The sequence below is a fragment of the Martes martes genome (genome assembly GCF_963455335.1).
Source record: "Martes martes genome assembly, chromosome: 14".
Lineage (NCBI taxonomy): Eukaryota > Metazoa > Chordata > Mammalia > Carnivora > Mustelidae > Martes > Martes martes.
In genome coordinates this window covers 55,296,590-55,312,970 of record NC_137902.1, presented here as the reverse complement: position 1 = coordinate 55,312,970, position 16,381 = coordinate 55,296,590, and the positions used below count along the sequence as shown (strand labels likewise).

At 53.2% G+C, this 16,381-nt stretch overlaps 1 protein-coding gene across 2 annotated transcripts in view; it reads left to right on the top strand.

The window, feature by feature from the left end:
* Positions 1-6,873: 6,873 nt before the first annotated feature.
* ADAMTS14 (ADAM metallopeptidase with thrombospondin type 1 motif 14) overlaps positions 6,874-16,381 on the top strand; it is a gene marked incomplete at its 5' end in the record, with an annotated part of 72,813 nt that continues 63,305 nt past the window's right edge. For both annotated transcript variants that reach the window (XM_080822468.1, XM_080822467.1), the window contains 2 exons: positions 6,874-6,955; positions 8,661-9,103. In XM_080822468.1, coding sequence (XP_080678594.1) covers positions 6,874-6,955; positions 8,661-9,103 — 525 coding nt within the window. The remainder of the gene's footprint in view (positions 6,956-8,660; positions 9,104-16,381) is intronic.

The window sequence follows — 16,381 nt, the reverse complement described above, 5'->3', positions numbered from 1 at the left end:
GCCGCCCTGCTGTGACAATGAGCTTACCCATGACTCTGAGAATACAGACATACAGGAGTATTCTGTCTTCCTGAAATCCATCAGATGTATATCCAGATAGATATCTTTATATTTTACATTGATATATAATTTAATAACTCTATTATATATAAATTTTTATTAAATATGTAACAAATTATGTAGTTTATACATCATGATATAAGTATATACTTTATAGTATGTAATATATAATGCGTACATTGTACATTATTTTTTACTTTCAATTTTTTATTTAAATGCTAATTAACATACAGTGGATTATTAGGTTCAGAGGTAGAGTTCAGTGATTCATCAGTTGTATATAACACCCAGTGCCCATTACATCCCGTGCCCTTCTTAATGCTGTCACTGAGTTATGCCATCCCACCACCCCCTCCCCTCCAGAAACCCTCAGTTTGTTCATAAATTGTGCATTAAAATAGAGATTATATAATATGAAATATAAACATATTTCTATTAAAATATATAATATATATTATATAATTATATAATAATTAATATAATAATATTATAATTAATATTAATATAATATATCATATATAATATATTATATATTATATATAGTATATAAATATATATAATATATAAAATATATATAATATATAAAATATATATAATATATATAGATATATATATTTGACATATTTTGAAAAGACAAAATACTATTATAATCACCCCTTATACTGTATCCTAACGCCTTCACCCCAGTGAACAGCCATGGTTGACTCATGCCTCAGTGTGAGTGGGGAATCTGGTAGCATTTTCCTTCTCAAGCCTAACGCTGCTCCTGGCCCCTCAGAGAAGCTTCCAGGGGTTACAAGAGCGTTCTGGATGGACAAGATCACTTAACAGGGCTTTTCAACCCCTGAGAGGCGGGATCCTGCCCCACTCTCCCCACCAGCCCTTGGGTACCTCCCCCGACTGTGCAAAGGTGGGTCTGGCATCCCTTCTCCGGGCCCTCACAGCACCTGTGCCTCCTCCCTTCCCAGGCACACCCCCGGTGGCTGCTGAGCTCAGGGGGTGTGCTGTAGCCTCCTCTGGATCACTGGTATTGGGCACAGAACAAGGAGAGGGGCTGTGCCAAGGGTTTGTTAGATGCTGACTGGGAGTTGGCAGATGAAGCAAGGAGCATCTGTGTCCTGGGGGCGTAGGGGCACCCTGACTGGTTAAAGTCAGCTGAGGGAAACTCACAGCACTCCGGCATTTTGCCGAGTTGGTCCATTTTGGAAGGTTGGGCTCATCATCCTTGGTTCCCGTCCTAACCATTCACTCCCCTCCCTCCTTCCTGATTAGAAACCCAATTTCATTCATCCCGTGAACAGCCATGTGCTTCCGAGGAGGGCCTCAGCCCTCATCAGGGACTGGCTGCGGGAAATTCTGGGTATTGGGACTTGAGAGGCTACAGTGCAGTAGGCAGGCCTCTGGAAGCTTCTACCTGGCTCCTCAAAGGGGGCACCAGAAAATGCCGAATTCTGTGGGAGAAAGGTCCTCCTTTCTTCAACCCAAAAAATGGAGAGGAGAAAAAGAAGGAAAAGGGAAATTGTTTAGATTCAGGGTCATCAACCCTTTTCTGTAAAGGCCAAGTAATAAATATTCTAGTCTTGATGGCTCATCCTGGCACTGTGGAAATGACTCCATTCTGCTTTGCAGCATGAGATGAAGCCAAGAAACTGTAAACAAGCGAAGGTGGTAGGCTGTGTGTACAGAAGCAGGCCGTGGGCTGGGTTTGGCCCCACGTGTCCACCCACCCGTGGTCTAGATTAAAGGAGTCTTCTGAGACACAGCAGCCAAACGCATTGTGTGGACGTTGTTTGGACTCGATTTGAACAAACCCAAGTCTTCAAAACAAAAGAAAACAATTTCTGTGACCGAGAAATTCAAACTATGAGTGGATATAAGATGATTTTAAGGAATTGTGAATAATTTTGTTAGATGTGACATAGAAATATCTTTTGGTTGTTGATGTTGTTTTGTTTTTTTCTTTAAAGAAGAGAGAGTCTTTATCTATCAGCTACTGATCCGAAATGGGAGACGATGTCTGAGATTTGCTTTAAAATAACCCATGATGTATGGAGGGGAGGGGCAATGATAAAGTAAGACCCATCTTGGGCTAATAATGATAGAATCTGGGTTGTGGAGAAATGCAGAAGTTGTTGGGTGGGTGGGTAGTGGCTTCATACTACTCTGTCTTCATTTGTGTATGTTTGAAAATTTGTGTAATTTTTAAAAATTTTTAAAAAGAGGGGACAAGAAAGAACTCTTTTCCATTGCCTTGGTCACCATTGCGTTTGGTGAACATGTGCTTTAGGCTGGCACTAATGCAGCCATTTTGTGACTAAGAGGGGACAAGCCTGAGGACTAGACTAACCACAAACATGGCAGAGTGGAAGGAGGAAAGAAATGGGTTGCCAGATAATTCTGCTGGGCTGCCAAATTAACCAGGCAGGCAGAGGCATGTTTCAGTATTCCATATTATGTGGAGTAATACGTTAAGTTGTATTTATTTATTTATTTGGTTACGTGTAACCCACCTCACTGGAGAAAGGACCAGAATGGAGGCCTGGCCCATCTTTGCTGCAGGATGTCACCATGATTTGAAGAAAGGCTTGTGAGCAGTGAGTCCTTGCCAAATCTCTCTGAGACCTTCTATCACAACCAAGGGACTCCCGGAAATAGGAGAGGGTCTCTGCTTTCTGCCTGCCTCTCTTGAGCCCCAGAGGGCCAATGTCCGGACCTGCACTGGACTTTGGTTTGCAATTATAAACCTACAGTTTCTGGAAAGGAAATGGCAGACACGGAATTCCTGAAGGACAGCTGGCCTTTCTGGCATCCCTCCTTACAAGGACATGGAGACCTCCTCTCCCTGAACCCCTCAACATGCAGTAACCACAACCATATAGTGTCTATATACAGGGCACAAACAGCATTGTTTCTAACTGATCTCATGGTTCAGCCGGTCTCGGGGGTGTCAGCTGTTCCATAATATATGACAAATCACTGTGGTTAACTTAACCCGTCCGGGTCTCCTAGATACAGTCACTAGACAATTGCCAAGAAATGTGCAAAGGGAATGCTGGGGGGAGGGGTGGGGGATGGAGACGGGTGATGTGGAGAAGGACCAAGAGGCATGGTCTCTGGTTGTTCTAGATGCATCTGGAACTCTGTCCGGACCCAGACTTCAGATATAGCTTGAGGCCAGGCTTGAGGGACTGGCATAGGAGGTGAGCGTGGTAACCCTGAATGAGAAGCAGGTCACAGATCCTCAGTGAGCTTGTTCTCATCCTAATTTGGCCCTCGTTTGCAAGGCTTTGCTTAGAATAGTGATTCTTACATTTGAGCATGGTTAGAATCCCCGGAAGGTTTGCTAAAGCGCTGGTTGGGGGGCCCCACCCCCCTGACATTCTTGTTGAACAGGTCTGGGGCGGGCCGAGAATTCAAATTGATTGCAAATACCTAAGTGATGCTGCTTCTGCTGGTCCACAAGACCCTGATTCGAAAACCACTGACCTGGAACTTCTTATTGGGACCATGGGTCTCAGATATCAGGAAGAAGAGCTCCAAACCTTTCTTCTTCCCTTAGGAATGAGATTAAAATCAATGATGAGTAGCCAAAGGGCTAAGGTCCTGGGCGGGAGGGACTAACAGGGTGATGCTCTAGGATCGTCTGGCCAGGAGCTGGGAGTCTTGGGTTGTTATCCTGTCCCTGAACCAGCCCACTGTGTGGCCTTGGGGAAGTCACCTCTGTTTTCTGGGCCTCAGTTTACCCTGTGTAGAAAATGAGCAGAGAGCACTCTTCTTTGTGCCTCCTAGTTTTCACAACAGAAAGATTTTTAAAAAGAAAAAAGGAAGACAAGCTGACCCACATGACCTCTCAGGGAAGCCTGTGGGCTTTGGCTTGGACCCAGGTCTTCTACTAAACTTGTCAGGAACCCTTTTCTTTCTGGAATCCCTGTAGCCCTCACAGGTGACTCTGCTCCAAGGTGGGTTTTGCCCACCTTGGCCTGTGGAGGGGTTTCTGGTGCAGGAAGTGGAGGGTATTTTATTGAACACCTACTATCTCTTTCCCATTTTAATTGGTTTTCAGGCGTTCTCATTCACCTGTCGTGTCTTCCAATTGGCTGCTGACTGTGTGCCGTGCCAACTGTTTGCATTTCCCCCTCCTCTGCCGGGGCCTTGGACAGAAGGAGCATTGGATAAAAGCTGGAGGGCTGTCGGCAAGAGAAACATCCAAGCCGTACTCTACTGGGCAAGGATCCCAAGGTAAGAGACAGGGAACCCAGAACTTGCCTTCCTAGGAGCATTCCCAGCTGATGCCTGTAGATTTTTTTGCTTTGGCCCTGTGGACCTCTAGAAATGGGGCCTGCCCCTCGGCCATTTCCTCTACCTTCCGCCCAGACTCTGAATTATGCTCTCCTGTCCTCTCTTCCTAACAAAGGCTTCCTCAGTAGAAAAGAGCTTGGACATATAATACTTGCCAACAAAAGCAACCGTTGTAGCCCCAGGGAAGGGGGTGGGGGTAGAGAACCGGGGTGAGGTTTTGCTCTCTGCTTGCCAGGACTGACTCCGGGGAAGGCCCCAGCCCATTGCTCATGAGTCAGGCTGCTGGGGTCCCTCTTGACTTCCCAAGTTTAAGGCATGAAGAATGGGGCGGGGTTCAGGGAGGGGGCTAGGCGAGCTTTTGGGATGGCAAGGGGGAAAATCAGCGATCACTTTTCCATCTCCACAAGGCCCCCACTCTTCAGCTGGGAAAACTGAGACCCCGAGAAGGGAGGTCATTTTATCCTGAGGTCATTTAGTGGAATTGTGGAGGGCCAGATGGAGACAATTCCAGCCTGATCATCTCACAGCCTCTCCTCCAAGTTCCCACTGACACACACACACACACACACACACACACAAACCCCTCACATTCTTGCTCCATCTGCCCTCACACACAAAACCACAGTCTGGCTCTTAACTTCACAGCTCTTAAAGAACCAGAAAGAGGAGAAAAAGGAACTCTCTTTTGCCTGAACTTCATATAGATCAGTTTGGTGGTGCCATTTTCAAATAACTGGATGGTCTTGGTGTTGCTTGGAACAGAACACGCTCTGCATTTTCACAGGACCTCAGAGTTCGCCTGCGAGCCCTGTGAGCCTCCTGGTTTCTTCCCTTTGACAGATGAGGTACTGCAGCCCAAAAAGAAAGAGACTTGCCCTTGGTCACACAGACTATACTTGGCAAAGCTCAACCTAGGGTAGTCTACTGACCCCCGGTCTTGTCTCTTTTTCCGGCTCAGCACCAGACTCTGGATTCTGATCCCAGCTCTGTGGCAGACGTGCTGTGTGACCTGGGACACTGCTTCAGCTCTCTGAACCTGCCTTCATGAATGCGCTGCCCCTCCAAAGCCTCCTCGCTCTAGAAGCACTTCCTCTCAGGAGGCCCTGGGCCAAGGCCTGGAGCCACAGGGAGGAGGAATCCAGCTCTCTGCCCACAGGGCAGGAGCCTATTTGGAACCTAGCAAGGGTGCAGACCGGAAGGCCTCACATCCTCATAGGCAGAAGAGTGCAGGAAGCCAAGGCCTCTCTCTCAGGGGATCCAGAGTTTCCCAAGAGAAGTCTGGTTAGGGAATTTCCACCCACAAGCTGGTCTCCTTTCAAGAAGGCCCCACAACAAAATGTCTGGCATCAAAAGTGGAAAGATTAGGGGTCTTTATACTCTTTATACAAAGATTCTTTATTCCACAGTTCCTTAAACACACACACACGCGCGCACACACACACACACAACTCCTTTCTCCAATTCCCACCTCTGGCTTGCTTGAAATACGGTTTATTCGCAAACTGTTAGGAACACCTTTATACAGTGAAGCAGCCTCTGGGCTATTTGCCCTGACACTGCAAAACCAGCAATCCATTCTCATCCGTGACTCTTGGTTTTGCCCACCTCGGCCTGTGGAGGGGGTTACTGGTGCCGGAAGTGGAGGATATTTTATTGAACACCTACTATGTACTACCGTTCACACTCCAAGGGAGGCTCAGTGCTGGGATTTCTATCAGGGCCGTCTGAGCATAAAGCCCGGGCTCTCTCTCTTTCTTCCCCTTGTTCAGCCCCGTTTCTTGACTAGGACACAAGCTGCTCACTGCAACTGTGGGCACAGAGAGCTGCTGTCTGCGAAATGGGTAGATCCAAGAGGTCAAAGGTTAGTGTTGGGCGTCGAGGTCATGAAGAGAGAAAGGAGACACCCTCTCTTAGGGACGATGTCCAAACCTAGTTGGACATCCCTTCGACCCTGTGGCTCTGGAGAGTGGGCCCTGCGGTCAAGTTAGGGGAGCCGAGGGGACAAGGAAAGCGGCTACTCTGGGGGGAGCCCAGGCGCCTGGCTCCGCGTGGCACTTCCGATCCGGCTGGGCCGCACGCCGCTGCTCTCTCCGGCCCCGCGCTCCGCCCCGGCCGCGCGGCGCCCCCAGTCCGACCCGCGCCCGGCCCCGCCCCGCCCCGCCAGCGTGCCCACCCCCGGCCCGGCCCGGCCCGCCCCGCCGCCCCCTTGGCCGGCTCCTGCCGCGTCCCGGAGCGTCACCGCGCGGGCAGACCGAGCGGCTCGCGGCAGTTTGGCACGGCGGGCGCTGGCGCGTCGGCCGCTCCGCTCTCCTGCCGGCAGCCTCGGGCGCGCGGAGCCAGCGGTCCAGGCGGTGGCGCGGGGGGCCGGGAGCGGGCCGGCGGCGGCGGCGGCGGCGGAGCAGGCGGCGGCTGGCTGGCCCGCGCTCGGCAGTCCGGGGCGCGCTCCAGCCTTGCCGGCAGCCGGGAGCTGGGGGCTCGGGCGCCCTCCGGCCCGCTGCTTCTGCGCGCGGCCACATGGCTCGGCTCCGCGCGCTGCTGTCCTGCCTGCTGCCCCTGCACTATGCGCTCTGCGCCGCCGCGGGCAGCCGGACCCCAGGTGCGTGCAGGTCGGGCGCGCGGGGGGCGCGAGGGGCCCAGTGCCCGAGAGTCGGGCTGGTCCCTGGGGGCCGGAGGAGCCCGGCAGCATTCGAGCGAGTGGGAGTGGGAGGCGGTGCGCGCCCGGGGCTTGAGCTCATTTCTTCCCCTAGGTCCCCAGCGCTGACCCGCGATTGCTCTTCTTTTTTGGCACAAGAGGTAGAGAGAGACCCTGGGAGAGGTTTTGGGAATTTGGAGTCTCTTCTTCGGGGGTGTATATTGGTCTTTGTCTCTGTATTTCGCACTGTATTTCTCTAGTTTTCATATTCTCTCTCTCTCTCTCTCTCTCTCTCTCACACACACACACACACACACACACACACACACACACAATCGGTCTGTATCTGTCCTGTGTGTCTTTCACTTTTAGTGTCTTCTCCCTCTCCAACTTGTGTGCGTGTGTCTGTCTCATCCTTATGGAATTAGGCTGGCAGGTGGTAGCCCCACCCACCAGGGAGCACCTGGCACTTACACTCCTGCTTGGAAACACACGCCCAGCCCTCTCCTCCAGCATTCTTGGGCTCTGTGCAGACACCCTCCTTCTCACACACAGAGCAGACACCCTGCACACTCACCTGCTGTGGCTCTGAGCGTGGAGAAGGGGCTCTGGTCATTTCCAGATAGGCTCCCTGCTTGTCTGTGAGCTCTGTCTGTGTACTGAAGTGGATTCTCTCTAGCAGAAATCTTGGGGGTAATGGGTAAAACCAGAAGAGACTTCCCCCACTGGAAGTGCCTTAGGCATGGGAGGTTTCAGGAGACCTCGCTTTCTAGGCTTCATCAGTAGTGTGAAGGGGCCCAGGGAGGCAAGAGATAGAGCCATGTGGAAATGAAAATCCTTCCAAACTCCAGTCCTGAATCACCAAGCCTGGAAGCCAGCGAGCTGTCATTCCTGCTGGGCCTGGCTGGGCTCGGGGAGAGCTGTTCGAGGACCTCGCTGCTGGCATGCAGCCTAGAGCATGGGGCCATGACCTCACACTTAATTCAGTCCGAGTGGGCAGGTCACCCCGTGCGTCTCCTTTTATTTTTGAAGATCTATATTTACCGGGCTTGGTGCTGGGCCATGTAGAAATCTTAGCAGCCTCTGTTGACTTTAAAAATTTTTCTTTCTAAACTTGGAAAAATATAGAACCTGTATTCCCTCCCTCTCCTCTCCAGCTCCTCCTTTCCCCCTGACACGTGCCCAGGATCCCCTGGGTTTCTAGGTGTGTTTGTTTTGCCAGCTGTGTTCAGAGAGCTTGGCGAGGAGGAGGGGCCTACCCCAGGCTGGGCCGGTGACTTCAGCACAGGGGGTGGGGGGAGTTGGGGCAGATCCTGCCATCCCTCACTTTGCCCTGGGGGCTTTCGGGGAATCTCAGACCATTCCTCGGCAGTGCCCCAAATTGGAAGGCTCGTTGCTAGAGTGACAGACAGGACTCTGGCATCATTCTTTTCTTCTGTTAAGTTTAACAGGGCCTTGGGGACTACAGGAGCAAGTTAAGTCCACAGAGTACTTGAATGCCGTTGAGTCCAAGTGCAGAGATCCAGAGGCTCAGGAAGCCCTGGATGAGTCTTGGATGAACTTGGACTAAGGGGTCCCTCCAAGGTGACGCTCAGGGTTGCAGTGGGATTGCCAGTCTCCCTTTACCTTTGCACAGACTACGTTTCTATAACTCTGTTTGTTCCAGCAGAATTGCGTCTCTCTGGAAAGCTCCGTGACTATGGTGTGACAGTGCCATGCAGCACAGATTTTCGGGGACGCTTCCTCTCCCACGTGCTGTCTGGACCGGCAGCAGCCTCCGCAGGGAGCACCATAGCGGAGGGGCCCCCTGCACCGCAGTCACACTCGGGTCCCCTCCGGGTGGCCCGCAGCCTCCCGCGCCCAGAAGGAGCCACCCTGCAGCCTGGCCGGGTGGGGCGCCCCTCCCTCTACTTCAATGTTACGGTTTTTGGGGAGGAACTGCATCTGCGCCTGCGGCCCAACCGACGGCTGGTGGTGCCCGGAGCCTCGGTGGAGTGGCAGGAGGATTTTCGGGAGCTCTTCCGACAGCCCCTGCGGCGGGAGTGTGTCTACACTGGGGATGTCGTGGGCATGCCTGGGGCTGCTGTCGCCATCAGCAACTGCGATGGATTGGTAAGGACAAACCTTTCATCAAGCCGCTTTTTGCCCCTGACTCCAGGCCATCTGAGCCTGTCTGACACCGTTTCCTCCTTGGCTCCTCTGTGTTTGGGACTCCTATGGGCACAGTGTATGGTTTGGGCCATGTCCCGGGCTTCCCTGCCTTCAGAGAGCTCTGCATTTGCCCCGCTGGCCGCCAGGTTGCCGCTCTAGTGGGTGTGCAAGGCCTGGTGTGGAGGGTGTCTTGGTCATTCCGTCATGGTCCGTGGACACACGGGATGCCAGCTTGCCTAGCCCAGACACGTGCAAGGGTGAGGAAGGCAGGCTTGGCTGGGATTGAGTCCTGGCTGGGCCACTCACCTTCTCTGCGCTCCTTTCCCTTATGTGTGAAGTGAGGATTTATTCATAATGCACATATTTACCGTGTGTGTCCCTTGTGCCCAGCACCGTTCAGGCTCTGGGGGGTATGTCAGGGCCTGGGCACATGTGGTCCTTACCTTCACAGAGCGGACGTGGTAGCGATGATGATGGGACCTCCCTTACCGGGCAGCATGGGGTTGGGGGTCAGCACATACCCGGCATGGGGTCAAGGCTCTGGCAGAAGTAGCGGCTGTTAGGATTCTTACTGTTCGGTCCTCACTCATCCCCTGATGTCCTTTGGTCCTAAAGTCTGTCTGCTCTTTCCCAGGGCCCTGCTCTGGGAGCTCCCTTTCTCAGGACCTCTTCCCTCCTCCCAAGCTTGGAAGGCCCTGCTAGTTGGCTCACTATGGCAAACCAGAAAGCCACGGGTGGTTCCTGTCTGAGGCTTGACTCGTGCTGAGGTTCAAGTCCATCCCCCGGGGGTCAGGCCATCGTGAGCCTGTGTGGCGGGCCCAGGGCCCTGGTGGAGGTTCTTTCTGTGGCCTCTGCGTTGTCAGGTAGGAGCTGATGTGTCCCAGGAAAGGTCCCCCTTGCTTTGCCCTTTCACTTGAAGTGAAAGATGAGTCAGATTTGGGGGGATGGGAAAGGGGGTGTTTCCTCCCTAGCAGGGCTGGGAGCACCCCTCACTCCCCTTCCCTTGTGAAGTGTCATCCTGCTGATTGTCACATGACCTGTGTTTGGGCTGGTGCGTCTCGATCTTTCTTTTTCATTATCAGCCCCCTTCAAGTGTCTTTTTAGCCACTTTTTTCTCCAACTCCCCTCTTGAAATTTTAAGATCACAGATGGACTGCACATCTGTTTGTAAATTGTATGTGTATCTGTGCTTCATATATATATATATATAAAAAGAATACATTTTTTGCCTTCCAAAGAATGAGTTTTTGTCCACATTGGAGGTGATGGCGCCCTCCCCACCCACCGCCGGAGAGGCATGGTCTGGGCAGCGGTTGGCTCTCAAGGTTGAGCGTATGCTGGAATCACCTTGCATGCAAGTGTTCTATGAGACCGACTTTGAGAAGCCCAGTTGTGAGCACACTGCAGAAGGCTGAGGCCTTGTCCTGGGCGAGCCTTGGCTGCCACCCACCCCGGACCAGCAGGTTTATGCAGCAGAAGCCCGTTGGCCAGAGCTGTGCTGTGGCCACGGTTTGGCTTGAAAATCCAAAGGGATGCTTGTGGTTGCCCAGGGACGCAGTGTCTTTGCAAACGGAGAGACGGAACGTGCTAGAGCAGACCAGCGGCTTGACTGCATTGCATGAACCCCTACAGCTCTCGGCTGCAGAGGCTGCCGGCCATCTCAGGACTGTGCTGTGTCTCCCACTTCTTTCGCTACCCTTGTTAAAGTACTCTGGGCCCGACAGAGGTGTCAGTGGGTGATTAACACTGTCCCTGAGTAACTGTCCATGGTCTTTGCTTGCGACCGGGACACGGCTTCTGCTGTTGGCTGTCTCCTTAGCCAGTCCCCGGCCACAGCCCAGCACAGAGTCCTCCCCAGGGCAGGAATTTCCGTGTTTCCAGCCCATTCCAGAAAGCTACCTTGTGTCCCCTGAGAGCAAGGTGCTCTTTGCAGTGACCCAGCTGAGCTACCTTTGGATGCCAAGGCCACCGGGCAGCATCTCTGATAAGATTTAACTCTGCAATATGTGATCTTTGGCTCTCAATTCCATCCTCCTTGGCATTGCACGTCCCGAAGTCATTCCTTCCAAAAAATTATGCACACATAGAATGTCTCTATGCACACATAGAGACACATAGAATAGTAGCAGCCTGGAGTCCTTCCTGCAGCCCAGGCCCAGCCCAGACTGGATCCCCGCATTTGTTAACTTTGCTCGTTATGTAGCGGAGGAAACTGAGCCTCAGCGGGGAGAGCTGACGATAATGCAGACAAGCTTCTGTTCACACAGGACCGAAGAGTTGATAGAGCCCTTCAGTCACGTGTGGTGTGTATGTGGACATTGTCATCACCCTGCTTTGCAGAGAGTCCCATCCCTGCCCTCATGGAACTTGGGTGCCAAGCAGGAGAAACCCCTCTATGGTTTCAGCATTCTCTTGTTAGTTTTCCGGAGCCCGGAGGGGATGGTACTCGGTTGGTGGGAGTGACTGTTGTCTTTGGTGCTGGAGAAGGTGATATTGGAACTGGGTCTTGAAGGATGAGTAGAAGTTTGCTGGGGCCAGAGGAGGGTGGGGGGGGGGGTTGGTGTTCTGGGTAGAGGGAAGAGCAAGTGACGGCGCTGGATGGATCCGGGGAGGGGTTGCCAGGAGATACAGTGGGAAGGTGGGCTTTGGCCCGACCTTGAAGGAAGGCAGGATAGGAGAGAGGGCTTGCAGTGGGGGAGGGGCAGCCTAGTTTCTGGGAATTGGAGGCACAGGCTGTGTGTCCCTGAGCAAGCTGCCTTCCTTTTCTGGGCTCCACTTGCCTCTTGGGTACATCTCGAGGCTAGAATGGGAGGGCTCAGAGCCCCTTCCAGCTTCAACATTGGCGCTTTGTGACACAGGGCAGGCCTTGCCGAAGGAGTTTGAAGCCAGACCTCTCTAAACCTATAGTTGACACCTCCCTCCCTAGCTGGTCCTAGGATCTGCTTTGTGCTGGCTGGGGCTGCTTTGGAGGTACAGGGAGGGAAGACTCCAGCCCTGACCTTGACCCTCATGGCCAAGCAAAACTTCCAAGTGTGTGAAGGTCTTGAACAAAGACCTCTTTGTGTGGACAGGCTGCAGCCATTTGGATCTTAGCTGCTCTGGTGAGACGCACCATGTCTAAACTGGTGGCCTGACCCTCATTTCCTACTGGACCCTGCAGTGGGGGGCAGCGGGCATCGCTGCCTTTCCGTCTCCCGCCATCCCATAGAGTGCCGTGGGATGGAAACTGGGAGCTTTCTGTGCGCTGTGGTTAATTCCTGCTAAAACTGAGGAGTGAGTGCTTCCCCTCACTTCCCACCTGCTCTTCTGGAGGGTCTGGTGTGGCACAGCAGTGCAGAGGGGTCAGGAAGGACCTAGGAATGAGGAAGCCAGGACCTCTACCCTGGATGAGTTTGCAGGGTAACGGGGACCCAGACATAAAAGCAGACAAATGACATTCTTGTGTGATGCAGCAGCGGAAGGATCGATTTTTGGTTAGGGAATCTAGGAAACCTCCCTGAAAGAGGTGGCATTGGCTCAAGACTGATCAAACATTATAAAGATGAGAGAAGGTGCTGGGCCTCTGGCCAGCACAGGGAATGACTGACCCAGGGCAGGCTTGAGAAAGTTTGGCAGAAGGGAAGAAGGGATGTGGGGAGGCCACGTTCTATCTGCAGAGTGTTTCCTCTGGGGCCAGGGGCAGCTGTCAGACCCTAGGGTCCCCACCCGGGAATGTACCCAGGCAGCAGCTGCAACCTGATGGACCACCGTCCAGGGCCTTTTTCAGGGAACCCAACCAGTCAATGCAATGGTTCTCCTGACACTCCTGTGACCCCCCAGCCTCTGAGGGCCTCTGGGCTGGGAGGGCCTGTGCAACACCTCAGGACCCCTCCAGCTGGAGGCCAAGTGCAGAACAGACCCCCTATTAGTGATTATGGCTCTGAATTTCTGGGAGGAACATGGAGGCCTGGGTTCAGAGCCAGTTCTTTGTGGGTCCAGGAGGGATTGTGGGGTATAGGAATAGGGTCAGCAGAGTGGGGAACCCCATCTATCATCTAGAACCCAGACCAAAAGTCTCCCCCCACCACCACTGCCATCTCTGCCTCTCTGGTCCTGGGACTCGCTGCCCCTGCACTGGGGCGACGGGGACTTGGTTGTGCTGTTCATCCCCTCCTTTGCCTCCAGGACTCTGTGAGTCACCGGCCTGGTGTGGAAGCAAGGCACGTGTAAGCTTTGTCACCATCTGGTTCCATTTACCACCCTCTGCAGCTCATGCATATTCAATGGCTTACAGAGCAGACCCCTGGCAGGCCGTGGGAGGAGGAGCGCAGAGGGGAGGGTGAGTCTCAGCCCTGCTTCTTGCCCTCGCCTGCTGTACAAACCCCAGCAGCTTTGGAGCCTCAGTCCTTGTCTGTAGAATGGGATTACAGCGGGGGAGGGGGAGGGTGGGGATGGATGGTGACAAGGTCCGGGGTCTCGTGGTTTCATTAGGCGGTGATGATGAAATGTTCCAAAACAGACCACGGTGGTGATTGCATGACTGGTGCGTACACGAAATACCATTAAATTCTGCACTTTAAATGGGGGAACTGTTTGGTATATGAATGACATTTCAATAAAGCAGTTAGAAAATGTGGCTGGCCAGCAGTAAGGCCTGAGAGAGGCAGTGTTCGTAATTATGGGGAGACAGTCTAGGGTGGCGAAAAGTGTGGGGTCTCTTTGCTCGGGTCCAGATTAGCTGTGTGACCTTGGGTGAGTTTCTAAATTCCTCTGTGCTTAGACTCCTCATCTTTAAGGAGTGGGGGTCGGGAGGTGGGGCAGGGAGCAACCACCTGTAGAATTGTTCAGAGGATTAAATAAGATAATGTGAAAAAAAAAAGTGCCTTCTCTAGTATAGGCTGGAGTCTTAAAAGGGGAGCTTATTTCAGTGGTTCTTGGTAGTCATGCTTCTTACTTCTCTATAGTAATTGCTACCGTCACTATAGTTACTAGAAATAGTGGAAAACACTGTAAATATGGTTAGAGTCTGTTGTATTGCAACAATATATAGATTAGCAGGGTTCTCTGGGGCGGGTCTGAGGCTATCTCTAGTCTCCGGTGCCGGCCAAGCCCTGCTTTCCCTCTGCTTTGGCAATCTTCTCTGTCCAATCAGCCGATTGGCGCTTGCTCGAGGCGTGGAAGTGTGAGCCTCACGGCCCATCTGCGATAACCCCACATGCCCTCCAGGACAGGGATACTGAGAGGCTCAGGGGAGCACTGTGCTGACAAGCCAGAACCCTGGCCAGAACCCAACCCTTGACTAGGTCCTGGGGGTGCAGGGATGAAACTCGACCCTGGCTCTCTCCCCAGAAGCCCACAGCTGAAAGAGAAGGCAGATGTGTGCCGTGGACAGTGTGAAACAAGAGAGGCCGTCCTGAACTTGACCTTGTGGGAATGCAAGAAAGCAGAATGCCCTCGGTGGGTGGCCTGGAGGTGAACATTGCCAAGGAGAGGTGCTCAAGGAGGGCTTCCCAGGGAAGAGGACATTTGGGCCACATTTTAAAGCCACGGTAGGAGTTCTCAAAGCTGAGAGGTAGAAACTGTAGGCATTCTGCAGGGAAGGGAATCTTGTGTCTTCCCAGGATTCAGGAAATGGTGAGTCATCCCAGCTCTCCATGGGAGAGGGAGAGCAGTGAAAATGTGGGCTGGAAAATCTTTGCCTCCCCTTGGAGCTTAGACTTGTCGCTCTGGCCATAGGGAGCCACAGAAGGTTTGTAAGCTAGAGTTACGTTCACACTGGGGTAAGATGCTGATGCAACGCTGGAGATTTGCCTGTGGCTCACTGGTGCTCCTGTCAGCACCTGTTCTTGCCCCGGGGACTGCTCCTTGCTGGCTGGGGAGTGGGCTGACCTAGCAGCTCCTTGTGAAGCCCCCTTCTCTGCCCTGCCATCCACCCCTGCCCTGGGGATGTGGAATGTGAGGCCTAGAGTTCCAGAGGGACCCTCCTCCTGCCACCCAGCTGGCCTGTCTCTGTACATCGTGGTCTGTGGGCCGCCTGCCCTCACCCCAGTGTGCTGACAACTCTGGGAGGGATGGAAGGGGTCTGGCCTCATCTCCTTGCTCCCTGTGCCTCCCCAGCCTGGAGAGTGGCTTCTGCCCTGCAGACCCCCACCCCCACCCCAGCTGAGCTGATGTATTCACACCTTGCTCTGCAGCCCCCCACCTTTGCTCATGCCGTTCCTACCTCCCACAGTGCCTTTCCCTTCCCTCCACTTGATTCCTCCGTCTCAGTCACCCGGTTTTTAGGAACCGGAGACTGGCTTATACCTTCATTTATCTCAGCACGGAGCATAAGCTGGTCTCACGGAGCATAGGCTGGGCTCACGCAGCCCAGGAGGCCGTGGAGCAGGGAGGCACAGGAGAAGGAGAGAGGGCCAGGTATAGTAGGGGAGGTGGGACTATGCCCTGTTTAAAGTGAGTGCGGTCTGGCTTTGCGAGACCTTGAGTATTTGAAGGAGAAACTAGCAATAACGGTTCTTAAGCAAGGTGTTCTATTTGGTAAGATGGTGTGTGGGCCCAGCACAGTAGGACAATTAGCTAGAGGCCTCGGATCGCCAGTGGGGCAGTTCATGAGGCGATGGGAGCATGGCCCCTGCAACCGGATCACCTGGGTTGACATCCCAGCTCCGGCTTTTACGTGCTGTGTGGCCTTAGACAATTCCTGAGCCTCTCTGTGCCTCTGCGGCCTCGTCCATGAAGTGGGGATTATAATAGAAGTCACTTAGCCGAGTTGTCCTGCATGCAAAGGGGTTATGAGCATGGTACCTGTTCGCTGTTCACTGTTGCTGTGGAATGGTGTGAGCTTACGGGGTGAGTCTGCTGGGTTGGAGGGGCTGGGTGGTGGGAAAGAAGAAAAGTCAAGAGCATCTCATTAGTCTGCTTGACAACCCCGTGCCCTGGCCCAGAGGTCTCTGGGCTTTCAGCTGGGCAGCCAGAGCCCATCCCTTTCCTGACCCCACCAGGCCTGTTAGTTTTTCTCAGGCCGCACCCTGCTCCTGGCCTGGTTTGCCTTCTCACCGGAACAGTCCCACTGGGTTCGCAAAGGGTGGGGTCTGAGCTTAGTCACTGGTGTGTCCTTAGGACGCTGGTGCCCAGCCTGCCTCGAGGTGGGTTCTTGGTGGCCGTCGGCTGAGCTGACCCCAGGAGAGAAGGTGGCAGATTCGCTCCAAGGCGGCATAAAGCTTATGTTTGCATCTCCTAAGCCCATGAGATGAGGAGGGA